A 19,070-nucleotide genomic window follows, 5' to 3' on the forward strand; every position below is an offset into this window, starting at 1 on the left:
ATATGACTATGCTGCTTGCGTTACTACGCATATTGTGTAACTGTGTTGCAAACTTGCAATGAACTTGTGTGGCTAATGACTATGTCGTTGCAATTAAGTTGAAAGTTGATATCAAGGTCCATGTATATTTTGTAAGTGTACAAACAAAGTTCATGTGCTACACTAATTTTTTTTGGAATAATTAGCTTTACATTGGGTTGATATACTACCCGGTAAGTATCCGGTATATAAAAATATCCGCCCGGATAATATCCGATATCCGTTTACTATCCGTCCAGATATTATCCGATCTCATCCTATATCCTACCCGACATTTTACTATCCGTATCCGGTCATGTATCCGATTAAAATTTATTTGGGTAGGATACAGGATGACCTACTATCCGTCTGTATCCGTCCCGTTTTCATCCCTGCCTCACAGCGGCGTGCCCGGGCCGAGGGTATGTTTTGTCCGCTTTGTGACTTTGTTTTTGTCTTCATTCTTCTCCTCGTGTCTGAAGAATATTGTTCGACTTTCTTCAGGGCTCGAGACGGCTCTTAACGAGTCCGTCGAGAACTGCAAGGCGCTTGCCCAGGTGGCTGAGCAGAAGGAAGCCGACCGCATGGCCATGTCCGAGGTTATCTCGGTCTTTTACTGGACCTTTGGCCTCGACGACGTCCCCTCGGGTAGCTCCCCCCAGAGTCGCCTGCGGGCCTTAGGCGGCAACGTGCGCAGCAGACTCCGCGGGGCGCTCCACCACGGCGTTAGGCGGGCCTTTGCCGTCCTCGCTTCCCACTACGACGTGGATTTGGAGTGGGTCAGCGAGGGCTACTGCTTACCCGATGAAGAGGAGGCCGCCTTAGCGGAGGTCCAAAGGCTTGATGCGGCTGTCGAGGGCCCAAGCGTGGCGTTGGCTTCCTCTTTTGAGGTGGAGATCCTTCCGCACGGGTCGCCGTCCGAGGTCGAGCCAGATTCCGCCGAGGGTGGGAACGACGCCAAGGGTGCTGCTCCTCCCCCTGCCGACACCTAAGCCTATGGGGAACAGTTTATTTTAAGTATGCGTATGTTTCTTGCGGCCGCTGAGGCCTAAACATTTTTAGTGTTATAGTATGAAGTTGCGTTTCTTTCCTCTTGTTTCGAGCGTTAGGACTTGTTCGGTAGCAGAATCACTTGTCCGAGCATGAGTTACTTTTCGTGGAAGGTGATGAGTGAGGTATTCGTATCCCGGAGGCGTAGGAGTCCCCTGGCTCGGTCGGCCTTGCCGTTTAAGGTTTCTCTCGCTCGTTTTTAGGATTCCGTTATCGATATAGTCGAAAGGCACGAAAGTCGTTTTGGCGGAAAACTTTTCCGAGGAAAATTTTGACGCAGAGGGGGTTCCCCCCTTCTAGCCCCCGAGGGAGGTTCGGTTTTTGCTGAGGCAAGGCCGATCCTCCCTTGATGGTTAGACTTTTTATTTATACATGTAAAGGAAGCGAGATACATGAACGACTTGAAACATTTTAAGGATAGAAGCGACGTAGCTGTTCAATGTTCCAAGCGTTGTTGTAGACTTCGCCTCGATCGTTGGCCAGCTTGTATGTCTCGGGCTTCAGAATTTTGGCGATGATGAATGGCCCTTCCCAGGGAGGAGTAAGCTTGTGGCGCCCTCGGGCGTCTTGTCATAGCAGAAGCACCAAATCTCCCACTTGGAAGCCTCGGGGCCGAATCCTTCAGGCGTGGTAGCGTCACAGAGACTGTTGGTACCGCGCCGAGTGTAGTAAGGCTACGTATCGAGCCTCTTCTAGCTAATCCAATGAATCCTCTCGGCTAGTCTGGTTGTTTTGGTCGTCGTATGCCTTTGTCCTCGGGGAACCGTATTCCAAGTCCGTGAGTAAGATGGCCTCGGCCCCATAAACTAGGAAAAACGGCGAGTAGCCCGTGGCCCTACTCGGCGTCGTCCTCAGACTCCAAACCACCGAGGGTAGCTCTTTTATCCACCACTTGCCGAACTTGTTGAGGTCGTTGTAGATCCTCGGTTTTAGTCCCTGCAAAATCATGCCATTGGCGCGCTCCACCTGCCCATTTGTCATTGGGTGAGCTACGACGGCCCAGTCCACACGGATGTGGTGGCCCTCGCAGAAGTCTAGGAACTTTTTCCCAGTGAATTGCGTGCCATTGTCAGTGATGATGGAGTTTGGGACACCAAAGCGATGGATGATATTTGTAAAGAACGCCACCGCCTGCTTGGACCCGATGCTGGTTAAGGGTCGGACTTCGATCCACTTGGAGAATTTGTCGATGGCGACCAGCAGGTGCGTGAAGCCCCCGGGTACCTTCTGCAAGGGACCGACGAGGTCCAGACCCCATACGGCAAACGACCAAGTGATAGGTATTGTCTGTAGGGTCTGAGCGGGCAGGTGCGTCCGCCTCGCGTAGAATTGACACCCTCGGAAGGAGTGTACAATCCTAGTGGCGTCGGCCACCGCGGTCGGCCAGTAGAAACCTTGTCGGAAAGCGTTTCCCACGAGGGCTCGAGGTGCTGCATGGTGATCGCAAGCCCCCGAGTGTATTTCTTGTAACAACTCTTGTCCTGGGCGACAAATATGTATCGTTGGAGGATGCCTGAGGGGCTGCGGTGGTACAACTCTTTTTCATCACCCAGTAAAACGAGCGACTTGGCACGCCGAGCCAGCCGCTGAGCTTCAGCCTTGTCGAGGGGCAGCTCTCCTCGGAGGAGATATTCTAGGTACGGGGTCTGCCAGCCTAGGTTAGGCGTAACCCCGTACTGCTCTCCCTCGACGCGCAGGGCCTCACCCTCGGTGGGCGAGGGTACCTCGGGCTGGGCCGAGGTCTCCTCGGGTTCGGGCGCGACGTCGAGTTTGACGGATGGTTGATAATGTCCCTAGAGAAGACGTTCGGGGGAACCGTCGTCCGTCCCGAGGCTATTTTAGCCAGCTCATCCGCAGTCTCGTTGTACCGTCGAGCAACATGGTTGAGTTCCAGCCTGTAGAACTTATCTTCCAAGCATCGAACTTTGTCGCAGTAGGACTCCATTTTTCGATCGTGGTAGTGGGAGTTCTTCATGACTTGGTCAATAACGAGCTGTGAGTCGCCACGAGCGTCGAGACACCGGACCCCTAGCTCGACGGCGATGTGCAATCCATTAACTAAGGCCTCGTACTCGGCCACGTTGTTTGACGCCGGAAAATGGAGGCGTATCACGTAGCGCACATGTTTCCCGAGGGGTGAAATGAAGAGTAAGCCAACACCTGCTCCGGTTTTCATAAGCGACCCATCGAAGTACATGGTCCAAAGTTCGGCCTGGATTGGAGCTGTTGGCAATTGGGTGTCGACCCATTCAGCCAGGAAGTCTGCTAATGAAAGTGTTTAGCCCATGAGTTCCACTACCATTTTGCGATCCTACCCAAGGCCTCTCGGCACTGGATGATCTCTCCCAGGGGGAAGGATGACACCACAGTCACCGGATGAGACTCGAAGTAGTGTCACAACTTTCGTCGTGTCAGAATCACCGCGTACAGTAGCTTCTGGATTTGCGGGTAGCGGATTTTGGTCTCGGATAGCACCTCGCTGATGAAGTAGACCGGCCTCTGGATGAGCAGTGCATGCCCCTCTTCTCGTTTCTCGACTACGACCGCGACATTGACCACTTGAGTGGTTGCGACTACGTAAATCAAGAGGGCTTCTCCCACAGCGGGGCACCAAGATGGGCGCATTAATAAGGAGTGCTTTAAGGTTTCCGAGGGCTTCTTCGGCCTCGGGAGTCCAAGTGAAGCGCTCAGTCTTCCTTAAGAGGCGGTACAAGGGCAATCCTTTCTCGCCAAGGCGCGAGATGAAGCGGCTTAGAGCCGCAAGGCATCCCATGACCCTTTGTACTCCTTTTAAATCTTTGATGGGTCCCATGTTGGTGATGGCCACGATTTTCTCCGGGTTAGCCTCGATGCCTCGTTCGGAGACGATGAACCCTAGGAGCATGCCTCGGGGGACTCCGAAGACACACTTCTCGGGATTGAGTTTTACGCCCTTCGCCCTTAGACACCTGAATGTTATCTCAAGGTCAGAGAGGAGGTCGGAGGCTATCCTTGTTTTGACAATGATGTCATCGACGTAAGCCTCGACCGTTCTGCCGATGTGTTCTCCGAACACATGGTTCATGCACCTTTGGTATGTTGCACCTGCATTCCTCAAGCCAAATGGCATAGTAGTATAACAATACATGCCAAAAGGCGTGATAAAAGAAGTCGCGAGCTGGTCGGATTCTTTCATCTTGATTTGGTGATAGCCTAAATAGGCATCGAGGAAAGACAGGGTTTTGCACCCAACAGTGGAGTCCACAATTTGATCGATGCGAGGCAGAGGGTAGGGAACCTTTGGACATGCTTTATTTAACCTAGTGTAGTCTACGCACATCCTCCATTTCCCACCTTTTTTCTTTACAAGCACAGGGTTAGCTAACCATTCGGGATGGAATACCTCTTTGATGAACCCTGCAGCCATTAGCTTGTGGACCTCCTCGCCTATGGCCCTGCGCTTTTCTTCATCAAAACGGCGCAGGTGCTGTTTCACGTGTCGGGCACCGGCTCGGATGTCGAGTGAGTGCTCGGCGACATACCTCGGTATGCCTGGCATGTCCGAGTGACTCCACGCAAAAACTTCGGCGTTTGCGCGAAGAAAGTCGACGAGCACTGCTTCCTATTTGGGGTCGAGCTCGGAGCCAACCCTGACTTTCTTGCCGGCGTCATTGCTGGGGTCGAGAGAGACGGACTTAACCGCCTCAGCTGGTTCGAAGTTGCCGGCGTGCCGCTTCGCGTCGGGCGCCTCTTTGGAGAGGCAATCCAGGTCGGCGATGAGGGCTTCAGACTCGGCACTGGCCTCGGCGTACTCCACACATTCCACGTCGCACTTGTAAGCGTGGCGGTATGTGGATCCGACGGTGATGGTTCCCTTGGGGCCTGACATCTTGAGCTTGAGGTACGTGTAGTTGGGGACGGCCATGAACTTGTCGTAGCACGACCTTCCCAACACCACGTGATAGGTCCCTCGGAATCCAACTACCTCGAAAGTGAGGGTTTCCTTTCGGAAGTTGGAGGGAGTTCCGAAGCAGACGGGCAAATCAAGTTGACCAAGGGGCAGGACGCGCTTACCGGGGACAATCCCGTGAAAAGGTGTCGCACCGGCCCGGATCGCGGTCAGATCGACCCCCAAGAGCCCTAGGGTCTCGGCGTAGATGATGTTGAGGCTGCTGCCTCCGTCCATGAGGACCTTGGTGAGCCTAGCGTTGCCGATGACGGGGTTGACGACAAGGGGTATCTTCCTGGGCTCGATACGCAGTCGGAGTGGTCGCCTTGGTCGAAGGTAATGGGTTTATCGGACTAGTCTAAATAGACTGGCGTTGCTACCTTCACCGAGCAGACCTCCCGGCGTTCTTGCTTGCGGTGCTGAGCCGAGACACTCACTACTTGTCCGCCGTAGATCATGAAACAGTTGTGGACCTCCGGGAACTCCTCTTCCTTGTCACCCCTTTCTTGTTGTTGCCTTGGTCCTTGCCACCTTCTGCCGAGGGTCCTGCCTTATTGAAGTAACGCCGGAACATGTCGCACTCTTCAAGGGTGTGCTTGACGGGACCCCTGTGATAAGGGCACGACTCCTTGAGCATCTTGTTGAACATGTTGGCCCCTCCGGCAGGCTTCTGAGGATTCCTGTGCTCGGCAGCAGCGACGAGATCCGCGTTAATGGCGTCGCGTTTCGCTTGCGCCTTCTTCCTGGTCTTCTTCTTCGTGCCACGCTGGACGGACGCCTCGGAGGCGTCTTCCTTCTGTCTTCCCTGAGGCTGCTTGTCCTTCCGGAAGATGGCTTCGACCGCCTCCTGACCAGAAGCGAACTTGGTGGCTATGTCCATCAATTTGCTCGCCTTGGTGGGTGTCTTACGCCCTAGTTTGCTCACCAGGTCCCGGCATGTGGTGCCGGCGAGGAAGGCTCCGATGACATCCGAGTCGGTGATGTTGGGCAACTCGGTCCACTGCTTTAAAAACCACCGGATGTACTTTCACAGGGATTTCCCTGGCTGCTGGCGGCAGCTCTGAAGATCCCACAAGTTCTCAGGGCAGACGTACGTACAAATTTCCAGAGAAGGCCTTGACAAGTTCGTCGAGCCGAACAGCGACCTGCACTCGTAGGCTCAGGCGCGGTTTACCCTGACCCACATACGATAGTTGATGTGGGTGAAATGGACTTTTTAAGTCCAAAATAAGCGTACTAACACCGGCAGCCGCCCCAAATCTCAGTCGGGTCATTCCAATCGAAACCCTAGAAGCGCTCCGCCGAGCTCCAGGTTCCCGAGCTCGCCGCTTTCTCGCGGAGTAAAAAGGCCGAGGCCGGGACAACCTACTTGTGCTACCTCAACGGTTCAGCCATGGATCTGGAGATCGTTGGGCGGCATGCCTTACTGTTCGACGACGACGCGACGGCGGAGCTCGTCAACTCCGGCGTCTCCCTTGTCCCCTGGGCGGCCGTCGGCGCGGCAGACCTCCTCCTCGACCGCCACGACGTCCGCCACCTCCTTGACCGCGTGCCCCCTCGCCCGCACCGCGCCTACTCGATGGCCCTCCTCTCCGCGCCCTCCCCTGACGGCGTCTCTGAGACCGAGCTCGATCGCGAGCGCTACCTTGACCTCCCGGCTGGCGACGGCGAATACGAGGGTTCTGGGGATGCGGCTCCTTCAGGTATAAATGAATCTTCCTTTCGCGCCGCCTCTCTTCTCCTCTCTTCTCGCCTCTCGTATCTGTAACTGTCAGCTTCTGCCTTATCCTTTGTGGATATACTTGAGCTCAAGTTTAGTTTGTTCCGTTCTACATTTTGATGTACCTCTGCTGACTTTGCCCTCTTATATGTTTGACCATGTTTTAAGGAGTCATAATCCTACATTATTCAGACTCATTTCAATGAAGCATCAAGTACAAATTCAAAATAAGTCTATTAATTGGTTGGGATTTCAGTGGTATGGTCGCAGCCCTGTTGAGCCAAACTGTATAAGGAATTTTTCAGATATTACTCCCTTGTATATGACCTCACACGTACTGATCTCTTCTCTGCTGTTTGATTTTTTTGGTTAGCAGCAGACTAACGTTGTAGTAACTGTTTGTTTCTTGCAAACAAACAAGGTTCATAGAATATCCAATCGTATCCAAATAACAGTATCACTGCCACATGTTTAAATTTAGCAGTGTTCATTGTACATATTTTTTTCCATTGTATACTTTTAAGTTTGCAGGAAGGATGCTTTGACTAGTTCATGAGCATCTTTAATCATTTCAAGTAAGGGACTTTCTTCTGTTGCTCGGCAGATGGAATTTGTGCCTGCATTTTTCTTCCCTACTCCTATTTCTGTTATTTACTATATAACAATCCTTTAGCTGACATTTTTTTGCTTATCTAGGAAATGGGTCAGATACTGGACAGACTGATTATAATGTTGTTCCTTTCTCGTATGGATATCCCGCTGGTTCAGATGAACCAAATTCTTCGAACTTGTGCTATCGCCCATCATTTTATGTGCCAGAAAGCTTGTTGAATAAGCTGGTTAGTGTAAGCTTTGAACTCTCACTTTTAACTATTTTCTCTCCAGATATGTTAGAAATTTATTTCTTCTACCCTGTTATTAATATTCTTCAGTTGATCCAGCAATAACTGTTCAAGGTGCATATGTTCTTCTAAGGATTAAATGCCTGTTTCAGATGGTTGGAGCAGAGATGAAGTTCCTACTAGTGATGCACATTGTTTCCTTGCAATGTATCTTGACGTAAGGAATATAGGCAGGTGGGATTAGAATGATTCAAGTGCTACCTATAACAAAAATGATGGGATGGCTGTCTTACGATATACCAGTTTTCTTATATAGTAATTCATTCAGTTTGACATAATTTGTGTTTGTGTGCTCTCTAGCCATTGCTGAGACATTTTTTTGCTCCCATGTTTTAAATTTACAGCCTCCTTCTGAGAAGGTGCATCAGATAATTGCAAGGACAGCCTTATTTGTCAGCGAGCATGGGGGACAATCAGAGATTGTATTGAGGGTGAAACAAGGAGATAATCCAACATTTGGATTCTTGATGCCTGATCATCATCTCCACAGCTACTTCCGCTACCTTGTTGATCATCCTCAACTGCTGAAGGATGGTGCTGATGCTGTTGGCACGAATAAAGGCAATACTGAGAATGAGCATGCTTCATCTGGCGGGGCTTTATCATTGCTTGGGACCACATATGACTCAGGAGACGAGAATGAAGGCACACTCCCGCGTAGTTCGGAAGGCATGAATCCTGAAAATAGCATGACTCTTGATGTGCAGGGCCATGTAAAATCTGCATCAATTATGCCTGACAAAAAAGAAATAGGCAAAAATCAGAATGCTCCTCCTGCAGTTAAAAGAAAAACAATATTGATGAAGAAGAATCAGATTCTTACTGGCAACAGCATGGTTGCTGTTCAGCATGAAAAGGTTAATGACGCAATTATAGCATCAAGTACTTCCAAATCACATACCAATTCAGGCTTATCAGAAATAAAAGAAATGATCCTTGAACCACCATCTTTCATGAAACGCACAATGGAGAAAATAATTGAGTTCATTCTGACAAATGGGAAGGAGTTCGAGAAAAAACTGATTGAGCAAGACAGAACAACTGGGAGGTTTCCATTTCTTCTGTCTTCTAATCCATACCACTCATATTATCTAAAGTTTCTCCAGGAAACTGAAGAGGTAATTTGACTCACTTGATGCTTTAAACTTGGAAGATTTGTGTTACAACCCCCTTTCTATTATTTTGTTGTAGAGGTCAAAATAAATTTATTGTCTTTGTTAATATTTCAAAGATGCCAAAAGAAGTTTATTGTGCCTTTTTTCTATTTCGGAGAAGCCAAAAGAAAATTAGTTTCTCAAAATGCTGTCCTGCAACAAATGTTCCATGCGTTCATTCTCATCTTGTGATAGTGATCCTTCTATTTACTTAATATTTGTCAGGTGTGCACACCTTGCATTTGTTTATTGTAAAATTATTTCATTATTTATATTCAAACCTGATTGACCTTTCTACTACTAAAGATGTTCACCTAATTGATGGAAATATTGTAATTGGAGAAATGATGGCCCTATGTTCTTCATTCATCAAGCTTCTTTTATTTTCTTAAGTAGTTGCCTTATTGTTACAATTATGATTTCTAATAGGCTTAGTTGCTTTATATCATTCTTGAGTACTCTTGATGTGCATTCAAGTCATGCAAACCAGCATTGCGATGCTAAGTAACTTTTTTTTTCTGGGTCCTGGTTGCTTAACATTTTGAGATCTTTAAAACTGAAGTGTTGCTGTACTGCTGTTCCTGATTCTTATTGTATTCTTTTTGCTGGCCGTCTTCTCTTTTTTTTTGTTCTGAAGTGCATATGATGTCTTACACTTGATCTCTGAACTTCAGGTAAGTTCACATGTGGAAATCATTAATCGCTGATGCACTGCTTTGAGTAGCATGTAGTGGGGTCTTTTATTCAGTCATTGACCACTTTTCTGTTGGTCCTAATCTTGTAAGCTGGTTTCCCAGCGTGGGTGTGGTGTGACTGTTCTAAGCTTTGTATACCTTTTTTCTTTCTATAAAAGCAGGGTTTCCCTCTCTAAAACACGCACTAGGAACTAAAACATTTGGTCTAACATCTTTATGGCATGATTTTCTGGTGGATGTATCGTGTTCACATGAGTCAGTTTCTTTGGTTGAATTGTTGCTTACTGGCTTTTTGCATCTCTTTTCTGTTTCTTTTAAATATAATATCTACTTTGATGATATTCTGCTATACTAATTTGAAGTACTACATGGTGAATGTTTTCTTCTTATTTTTGGATTTAGAAAAGTTCTTCATCTTCATGGGCATGAATTGCTAATGTCTGTTTTGATAACTTGAATCACTTTCCTTGGTTCAATTGTTTCCTGAATGCATCTCTTGTTTGCTTTGCTTTTCAAGCTTATACTGCCTGTTTTTTAATTAGTATTTTCTCATATTGTATCTGATCTAACTCATAAAAAATATCCTGCACACCCAGTGTTTGGTATTCCATCCCATCAATTCCTCCCCCTCAATATCTACATCCAAACAGAGCCTTATAATTGTTGATGCTTCTCTTGTTTGCTTTGCTTTTCAAGCTTATACTGCCCATTTTTTAATTAGTATTTTCTCATATTGTACGTTATCTAACTCATCAAAAATATCCTGCACACCCAGAGTGTTTGGTATTCCAGCCCATCAATTCCTCCCCCTCAATAACTACATCCAAACAGAACCTTATAATTGTTGATGCTTCTCTTTTATTAGTTTATACCCTGGGAATACAAAGGTTGTGTTGTAGACTTTGGCCCACCTTTTCAATGCAGGATTTCACAAGAAATACTTTAATTCCCACTGTTTGATCAGAATCTTCATGCTCTAAGCATTACACTAGCTTCTTTACTTAGTCAATGTTATCCTTTTTTCCTACGATCCATTGGAAAAATTTAATTATGGTTTGTTTCTATTTCTTTTATTGATTTTGCAGTCCAATTCACATGGTAGAAGTCCTAATAACAAGGACAGAAGAGGTTCTTCTGACCGGAGGGGCAGAAACTCTCGTGAGCGCGCCGACAGAAGCTCCTGTGAGCGCGCTGACAGAAGCTCTCGTGAACGCGCCGACAGAAGGTGCTCAATGGAGCGCAAAGACATCAATTATAGCATGGAATCCAGTGCTTCTGATAGAAGCTCATCTGGGCCATCAGAGAAGCAGCTGTATGACAAACAAGGGAAGGGTATATTCCATCCTGTTTGTGGGGTCAAGACTCGGAAAGTTACTGCAGATGAAGCTGCTGCTATAGTAATGGCAGCTACTCGAGGACTGGGTGCTGCAAATGACTCACTTAACACCATGAAAGGAACCAAGGACAATGTTCGCACCCATGTTAGTAATGATCCTTCTTCCAGCTTTGGAAGTTTCTCATCTTTACAGGACCGAAATGCACTGTCCAAACACATTTCAAATAGTGATGTTGATGCTTCACTTACAAGTAGTGGACAGCCCCAAAGGGAAGGTTTTGGAATCATTGATGATGATTGGATTGCAAACACTATTGCAAAAGCTGCTGCTGCAGCAGCTTCCAAAGAGGCAGGTTCTTTGGAAGCTACCATGACAAAGGAACAGAAGCTGAAAGCTGATAGGCTTCGCCGTGCGAAGATGTTTGCTGCAATCATTAAGAGTGGAGACAACAAGATGAATGATTTAGCTGCAGCATCGAACCCAACTAGTGAAGCTGCCAAGGCCATTCCTGATATGAATGCCTCTGGACTTGATCTGCAATCTGTGGCTAAGGAACGTGAAGGTAGTAGCTCTGTTCTGTTTGACCATGAGGGGCCAAACTTGACAAAACATAGTAAAGACTCTGATGATGAACAGAACAGAGTGCGGAAGTATAGAAAGAAACACCAAGAATCCGACGAGGAAAAAGATGAATCTGAGGATAGCTATAAGCACTCAAGGAAGAAGCATCGCCCAGAGCATTCAAGAGACCAGAGCAAGGATGTTCACAAACATAAGAACAAGAGTCACTCCAAGGACAGGGAATCCAGACATCATAGACACCATTGTAGCTCTTCGGAAGATGAGCATGAGCATGAACGTTGGAGTTCCAAATCAAGGCATAGGCATAGAGATGATCACCGCTACTCTGACGAGGAACACTCTGATGAGGAACACAGGAGGTCACACAAGCATCGGAGGGAGCATCACTCCAGTTCTAAAAGGAAGCACGAGGAAGACTGATACCAGGTTCGCCGGAAGTGTCTGTCTAGATCAGGTGCCAAGTTTGAATCAGACAAGCTGTCTGATGACACTGCACAAATCAACTCAGGGAACAACTGAAGCGCCGAGTAAACTGAGAGCAAAAATCAGAGCAACATACTGTAATATTTTGTATCACAGCAGTAACATTATGTCCTTAGGCCTCTGTTTTGTAGCCAATTGCTCTTTCGATTTCTGTATTTGTTTCGAACGTTCTAACTAGGTGTCTGTCCATCTTATTTGAAATCAGTGACCTGCTCGCCAAGTTCTAACTACATGCTGGCGTTTCTGATGCATGCATAGCTTTATTATTTCAAGTGGTCTACATGTAGCGTCATACTCCGTCCCAAAATTCGTTTTAGTTAACTAATGGTTGATATGTGTTTTAAGTATGTGTCTAGATTCATTTTCATGTATTTGAATATAGATATAAAAATTAATAGCTAATCAATGGCTAAAACGATCACTATTTTGAAACTGATGGATTATTTTTGAAACTGTTGGATTATTTTTTAAGATGTCTGCCGAAGACGACCAGTTTGATCTTTTGTGGTGATTTCGGTAGATATATGGGGTTATCTTTCAAACTGTGTGAGGGCTTGTTTGGAAACATGACGGTTTACCCTCAAAAAGAAGGAAATAATGATAATTTTGATGTCCTTGGATGGTGGAAGTCCTTTGCAGCCAACAAGTATCCTGTACTTGCGCAAATGGCTCGTGATATTTTAGCCATCGCTGTATCCATCATCCCTTTGGACAGTGAAGCCGGTACATTAAGATAGTGTTTGGATGGATGAATGAGGAAGGATGAAGAGGGATGGAGTGAGATCATTCTAACTTGACCTATGTTTGGTTTGGAGGTCCAGAGTCAGGATCAAGGAATATTCTTTAAAAATAGTGGATGATACAATCCCTCAAAAAATAAGGGACGAGGTCAACACAGGATTGATCCCATCCCATTCCTCGTTGACACCGAACCAAATCAGTATCTCAGTACTATGGACCCTTTAACGGTTCAAGGATTAGTGTGTGCGCAAGATTGGTTGTGGGAAGACCCAGAAGGTATCGCTGACTTTCTCTAACTGCTGTGAAGATTGGTATTGACTTAATAATGATAGTTTTCCCATGTGCTTCTGCCCTTGCTGATGGTTCAGGTGGTCATGAATATGATGGAGCACAGCGCGGTAACGAACTTATTGTGGTATCAAAATAGGTGAATACATTAGTGGCTCTGCACTTCTTTCAGTTTATTACCAATAATATTTTATCTTATCCTTGTTGAAGACGTGCATGAATGATGTTCTGGCGAGAAAAAAGTTGACACAAGAGGCTTTTATAAGAAAAGTTGAAACAAGATGGTTGCCAATTGTTTCTATGCATGGATAATAGAAGTTAAAAACACAAATCTATGAGGTGCATTTGAGATGTTAAATAATGTATGGTAGCTTTTAGAATCTTCAGCACCTGTTAGACTGATACTTATGTCTTAAGCATACCACCAACCTGGAAATAAGGTGCATTGGTAGTTCAAGAAACTGACAAGTTTTGCCATGAAAAACATGTAAAAAATTAAGTTCAATGGCTATAATAGAATTTGTAACGAAAGAACTCTTAGGTATTGTTTGGTTCACGAATTGAAACATAATGGTAACGCTAATGATTTACACTCGAATGACAGCGGTAATAAGTATGAATAGGCCGGTATCAGTTTACAGTGTGGTATTTGATGAAGGGGACCTGCAAAAATGCAAATTACCAAACATTTTATTAACTGTTTGAATTTGGAGGTGCTATTTGTAGGAACTGAAACCTCTATAGACCTTAGTTATTGAAGTCTTGAAGCCGACTAACTTTTATGTGCCTTCAGCTTCAAGACTACTACTTCTTTCAGTCATTTGTTTTGGTGCATCTTTATTTACCCTCAAACCATTTTGATAAATGTCTCTTTCAGCATATATACCAATAAAATATGAGGTTGAACTATCAATTGTGTTTTCACTATAAGGACAATCCATGTGGTGACGTGTTGGTTACCGTTGTATTTGTACCGTTGAATCCACCATCTTGTTCTCAGGAGTGAATCTTTGATCAACACAATTGGCAGTGTCATGGTCTCAGGGTTTGGGTAACTTCGTGCTATGCTTTTGAACCTACTTTATGGCTAGAGCTATTATGGATTTAGGGTACTATAAAGCCTGTAAAATTACCATAGTTTGAACTAAGTCTTTTTTATCTACTGGAGTACAACCTTTGCGTCTAGAAATATTTGGTGCCATGGTAGTAATAAGATATATAGAATTATACTCCCCCAGCTCCAAAATATTAGTCATTTTAGCCCTTTAATTTTATATCTATATTCAAATGGATAACAATAAATCTAGACATATATATATAACACATACATTAAATATTATATGAATCTATTAAAATGCTAAAAGGACTAATATTTTGGAACGGATGGAGTATATTTGATCTTATCAAAATGCGGAGAATTATGTGTTTTATCTCATCAATGCAGAGTCAGTGTTACTCTTTCTCTGGACTCTACTCTCCTGGAACCTTTACATTACCTGGAATTTTTTACATTCTTGGGATTATGAATTCACCATCCTAAGTTCATAACCAGTTTAATATTGTGGAGTGGAGTATTCTGAAAGGAGTCTTTTCAGAAGATGTGGGTGGCAATGCTAACTACATGATATATTGTCCAAGAACATCTAGTACTCTCCTCAGGCTTTGTTTGGATATTCTAGTATTGATCCCAATCCGCGTGTGTTGAGGTGGATTGAGGTGTAAATTAGTTTAAGTTACACCCTAATTCACCTGAATACATGTGGATTGAGCTCAATACTAGAGTATTCAAACTAATTCTAAGGAGTTACCTGGACTGGGCCAAAACCCATAACACTTAGACTGATTACAATAGGAAACACAAGAATCTAACACTGTAAATGCATCTTTCTAGTTCTAGATGCTGATTTGTACGATGAACTCCTGGAGTCACCCTCCAAGAACAAGAAGCATGGTAACATTATCCAGCCATCCACCACCGTTCAAAGCAGCCTACCATGCAAGCAATCATGACGACTTGATGTGCATTATGCTGCTCATCAGGTAGCCTAAGCTAATATGTTGCCAGGTTTCAAATGTATCCGAACAGTCCTAGAACTTTTGGGAATGCGCCTGTATTTGTATCACCTCACATGTGTTAAAGTGAATTAGAGTGAAGATTAGTCAACTGTTTCGTGTTCTAATCTATTCCAGTACATGTGCAGACGTGCTAACTGCTGAAACGCGCAGGCGCAGTCCTCGTCCGTGCGCCCACGGCGGCACGCTACCGTCAGCGAGCACGGCCAACAGCTCGCTGGTCGCTTCATATGCCGCTGGAGTCTGGACTGGAGCGCGTAAAGAATACCACGGGGACATTCACATGACAAGCAAAGAGCAAACGTGTTCTGGTTTCTGAATGGTCTCACGCTTGCAGCTGCAGCTGAACTGACAGTTCGCCGCGGAAAGAATTTGCCTAGCTACGGCCCTGGTCAATACTAACCACTGAAAAAATAATTGTATCTGGTGTATAAATGTAAATGTTACTCGAAAAAAAAAACTACTACTGTATGTATACGCTCCCGGACCAAGACGCTTCATTCCCAACTTCTCCAGACATGCCCACCCCGGCGTAGAGATCACCGGGTTGGTCTCTAGAGATCACCGGCCTGCAGGTGGACAAACAGCGGTGTCAGGTAAATTCGGATACATTTTATGTTTGCCAAAAGTTTGAAACTATAAAACTACAGTATAAGTCTACGTACAGTACGTGACGAGACGAAAGATTGCATTACAGTAAGTCATTACCAGAGATTACAAAATCAGTAAGCCACCAAATAGGTCCGAAATAGTCTGTTTATCTGTAAGGCCATCTCCAACAACTTCTCGTTTTCATCCTTTTTTTTCAAACTGTAGTTTGCACGCCATAGCCTTAGGAGGACAGTCGTGAAAAGCTAAGAACATCGAGAAAGCAAACATTGATGGCTCTTAAGGTCTTAAGGCATGTATAGTCGAGAGACATCAGAACGATTCTCCAACCATAAAAGACAACTAAGGGCACGTACAACCTTTAGACAGTGGTCCAGTTTTCTAAATACAAGGGACAATTAACAAACTATACAATACAACCTAGAGACTCTAGACCATAAATGCAGATAAAAGACAATATGTATGAAGAATCATATAGAGACGAGCCTTTCGCAAAGATCACGTCTATTGTACTTTTTCAATTAGCCCCCTAGAGACTCCTGAGACCTCATATTAAATGGGGTTATACATGCCCTAACGGACTCTATTATACAATGGAGTGTATAGCATATTAATAAATACATAAGTAATTGTGCTTGTACAATATTGGATCGATAGAACAGACAACAAATTCGTACACTGGAAAGTGAGGCGTCTGTTGCAACTTGGCTTACGAGACAGACGTCTCTTTACATAGACATGACTCTAATTTTTTTCAAATACCCTTTTTAAACATCAATGTAAGTGCCCTATACGTGTCCTAACAAAGTTAAGTTGGTGGCCCATGTCCTAAGGGCATGTACAGTGGTGTTTAATGTGGGGGCTCTTAAGGTGTTTTAGGGGGTTATTTGCAAAATAATCTTAGAGCCGTCTCTCCGTGAAGAGACGCCTCTGGCTCGTAAACCAAGTAACAACAGACGCCTCACTTCCCACTGTACGAATTTGTCGTCTGTTCTATCGATCTGATGCTATACAAATACATTTAATTCTGTATTTATTAATAGACTACGTTTATAGACACTCCATTGTACAATAGAGTCTCTTAGTTGTCTCCTGTGCTTGGAGAACCGTTTTGGTGTCTCTCCACTGTACATGCCCTAACAAGGAGGCCCATTAAATAGTACTGCGTGCACATCATGTACACAAAAAAGGTGAAGACAATTGCTTCGAATAAAGGACCAACAGGGTCCACAAAAATCTATCGCAATCTATCAGTCTGGCGTGCAGTTCAACGCTGTAGTACTTACGGCAAATCCAAAGTATGAAAACTACTTGGACAATTTGTCGCACTGGAAAGAGCATAGTTCAAACGTTTGTATAGAGAAGACAAGCTTTTGCTATCTGTTTTTACTCGGTTTGTGAACAGTAGAGACAACATCTTGTCAGGTGTGCGAAGACCGGTGAAGATTTTCATCTAGCTACGGAGTAGTAGACAAATCCTAAAGCTGACGAACCCTAGGTCCAACAAGAAGGCAGTGGGGGAACAAACGACAACCGACATAACTTGTATTATTTGGTTAAAAGGAAACTTAAGAGTCCGTTGGTTTGGTTCAGCTTTTTGAATCAAATTCGCTGCCATAAATCTAAATCTCAATCAACCGGGTATAATGGCATAATAGATTTATAAAAATCTACATATTTCTCTATTTCAATCAAGAATCACCTCTTACCCCAGATTTTTCTAGATTTTTGTGAGGTATGTTACAAAATATCAATGCTCTTATAAAATCCACAGTTCACAGTTATTTCAACCAAACATATTTTAGATTCCTCGTAACCGTCAACTAGGAGCAAGCAGCAGCTTCTTATAGCTTACAGCTAAAATCAGATTTCCAGTAATCCACGTTGAACCAAACAGACCCAAAACCACAATTCAATCATCAGTTCACAACTGCGTACCCGTTTTCGGGAGGAACAGGAGGAGAAAAAAAAACAAAACGCAATATTGATGAAAGCACTAGATCTACTACGACATAGCGCTCCTGAAATCCGTCGTCTGGACTCTGTAGAGACAATGGCTGTGGCATTAGAGGACACAATGACCGCTAACTGTACTACAGAAAAGAGCAATCCAACAGCCAACTTGAAAATATGACAATGTACTACAGTAAGGGCCAGCTCAACTTGAAGGTCCTATAGCAAGGTGGTATGGTATCTCCGTGAAGCTGCTGCTAAAATGCATTTTTTTCAATTATCTTTTGTTTTCCTTCTATACTACAGTTGGGCTCCGCTCCGCAGCTGACCGTGAACGGCTCAGCTCAACAACAAGCTCTCAAGATAGAACAGACAAGCAAGGAGCGAAATGCATCAGTGGCATGGACATGGAGAGTCGGGACATGGAACGAACTGCATGAAGGTAGGCACCGTAGCAAGCGGGGGGAGGAAGGACTCACCTCCTCCCTCCGCGTCCGCGTCCGCGTCCAGCCCGCGTGGTCTCCAGGCGGCCATGGCGCCCCTGGGTGCAGGTTCGCGGGCCCCATACGAGGCCATCTTGCTTGCTGCTGCTGGTCCTCGACGGCCTTTCACCGGCTGGGGCGAGCACGGCAGTTTGCTGGGGCGCGGGGAAGCGAGAGGTGGGCAAGGGACCGGGAGGGCCATTTCCGTGTCTCCCAAACGCAAGGGAAGGGAGCAGACGCCAACGTACTAGTAGTAACTGTAGGCCGGACTGCCGGAGCTGGCAGGCTTTGAGAGTCCGAGAGTGGACAGAGGGAGAGACAGAGAGCGCAGGGGCAGAAGGAAAGGAGGGAGCAAGTCAGCAATGGCTGTCAGCTGTTTTGCGCTTGTGCTGTTTTTTTTTTTTTTGTACCTCGAGCCTGCGCAGTGGTGGCTAGGGGTGAAAGACGGACCGAAAAAACATTTCACCCTTTTCACCCGTATCAAAAAAAACTGAAAAGTTGAAAACAGATTACGGCAGGTAAATTTGAACAAAATATGTCGGAATTGGTCGACAAATAATAACTTAAATCGTAAAAACTCACAACAAATTAGTTCTAACCACACACAACTTTTCGTTTACATTCATAAACGGTCAGTGGAAGCCGGTGCGGGCCCCGACGTGCAAGTGCAACTAGCTTGACTGCTTGATCCATCATCCATCTCCATGGCTCATCCTTTAAAGCAAGGAAAAAAACTGTGTTACTAGCGTCGTCGCCTCGTCGGTAGGGACTACAGTCTACAATAGACTAGGGAGCGAGTCTTTTTTTGCTTTGCCCTGCTGCGGGGCTGCCGCTGTCCCTTGCCGCGGCAGCAGCGTCTTCTGTCTCCCCCTTGCCGCTGCCCACAGTCCGCAGCAAGGTGGCCCCTTCCTGACACTCTGTCGCATGAAACGGGAAAGGAACTGAGGGAGGGGGCGCGGAATCCCAAAAGATTGGCAAAGATATCGGAGGCGCTTTATTTTATCTTGGTAATGGTGAGCATTGAGGCAGAGGAGTGCCGGTTAAAAAGCTTTGTG

At 45.6% G+C, this 19,070-nt stretch overlaps 1 protein-coding gene and 2 non-coding genes across 4 annotated transcripts; 2 read left to right on the forward strand and 1 right to left on the reverse strand.

Moving 5' to 3' along the window:
- Positions 1–6,116: 6,116 nt before the first annotated feature.
- On the forward strand, positions 6,117–12,126 carry LOC100383427 (SWAP (Suppressor-of-White-APricot)/surp domain-containing protein). 2 transcript variants are annotated; one of them, XM_020542261.2, is made up of 4 exons: positions 6,136–6,699; positions 7,413–7,555; positions 7,963–8,736; positions 10,553–12,126. In XM_020542261.2, exons 1-4 carry the CDS (start codon positions 6,390–6,392, stop codon positions 11,804–11,806), a joined length of 2,481 nt encoding a protein of 826 aa, XP_020397850.1. In that variant the 5' UTR covers positions 6,136–6,389; the 3' UTR covers positions 11,807–12,126. The 2 variants fall into 2 exon arrangements, with proteins under 2 accessions (NP_001169549.1, XP_020397850.1); NM_001176078.1 differs by having other exon boundaries at positions 6,117–6,699; positions 7,413–8,736; positions 10,553–12,020.
- Positions 9,420–9,483, forward strand: LOC111590039 (small nucleolar RNA snoR101). Its single transcript, XR_004852330.1, has one exon. It is a non-coding gene; the product is annotated as a small nucleolar RNA snoR101 (small nucleolar RNA).
- Positions 12,127–15,229: 3,103 nt separating the features above from the next.
- On the reverse strand, positions 15,230–18,357 carry LOC103636207 (uncharacterized). The gene is made up of 2 exons (XR_002264237.2): positions 18,013–18,357; positions 15,230–15,540 (listed from the first exon to the last, which is right to left on the reverse strand). It is a non-coding gene; the product is annotated as an uncharacterized protein (transcript).
- Between the last annotated feature and the right edge of the window lie 713 nt (positions 18,358–19,070).

This window comes from Zea mays, chromosome 8 (genome assembly GCF_902167145.1).
Source record: "Zea mays cultivar B73 chromosome 8, Zm-B73-REFERENCE-NAM-5.0, whole genome shotgun sequence".
Lineage (NCBI taxonomy): Eukaryota > Viridiplantae > Streptophyta > Magnoliopsida > Poales > Poaceae > Zea > Zea mays.

Bases quoted from the DNA above. Each gene is read 5' to 3' on its own strand.
- LOC100383427 (XM_020542261.2), top strand. From the start codon at position 6,390: ATGGATCTGGAGATCGTTGGGCGGCATGCCTTACTGTTCGACGACGAC. The intron at 6,700-7,412 runs GTATAAATGAAT...TTGCTTATCTAG, and splicing joins TGGGGATGCGGCTCCTTCAG to GAAATGGGTCAGATACTGGA. The intron at 8,737-10,552 runs GTAATTTGACTC...TTGATTTTGCAG, and splicing joins TTCTCCAGGAAACTGAAGAG to TCCAATTCACATGGTAGAAG.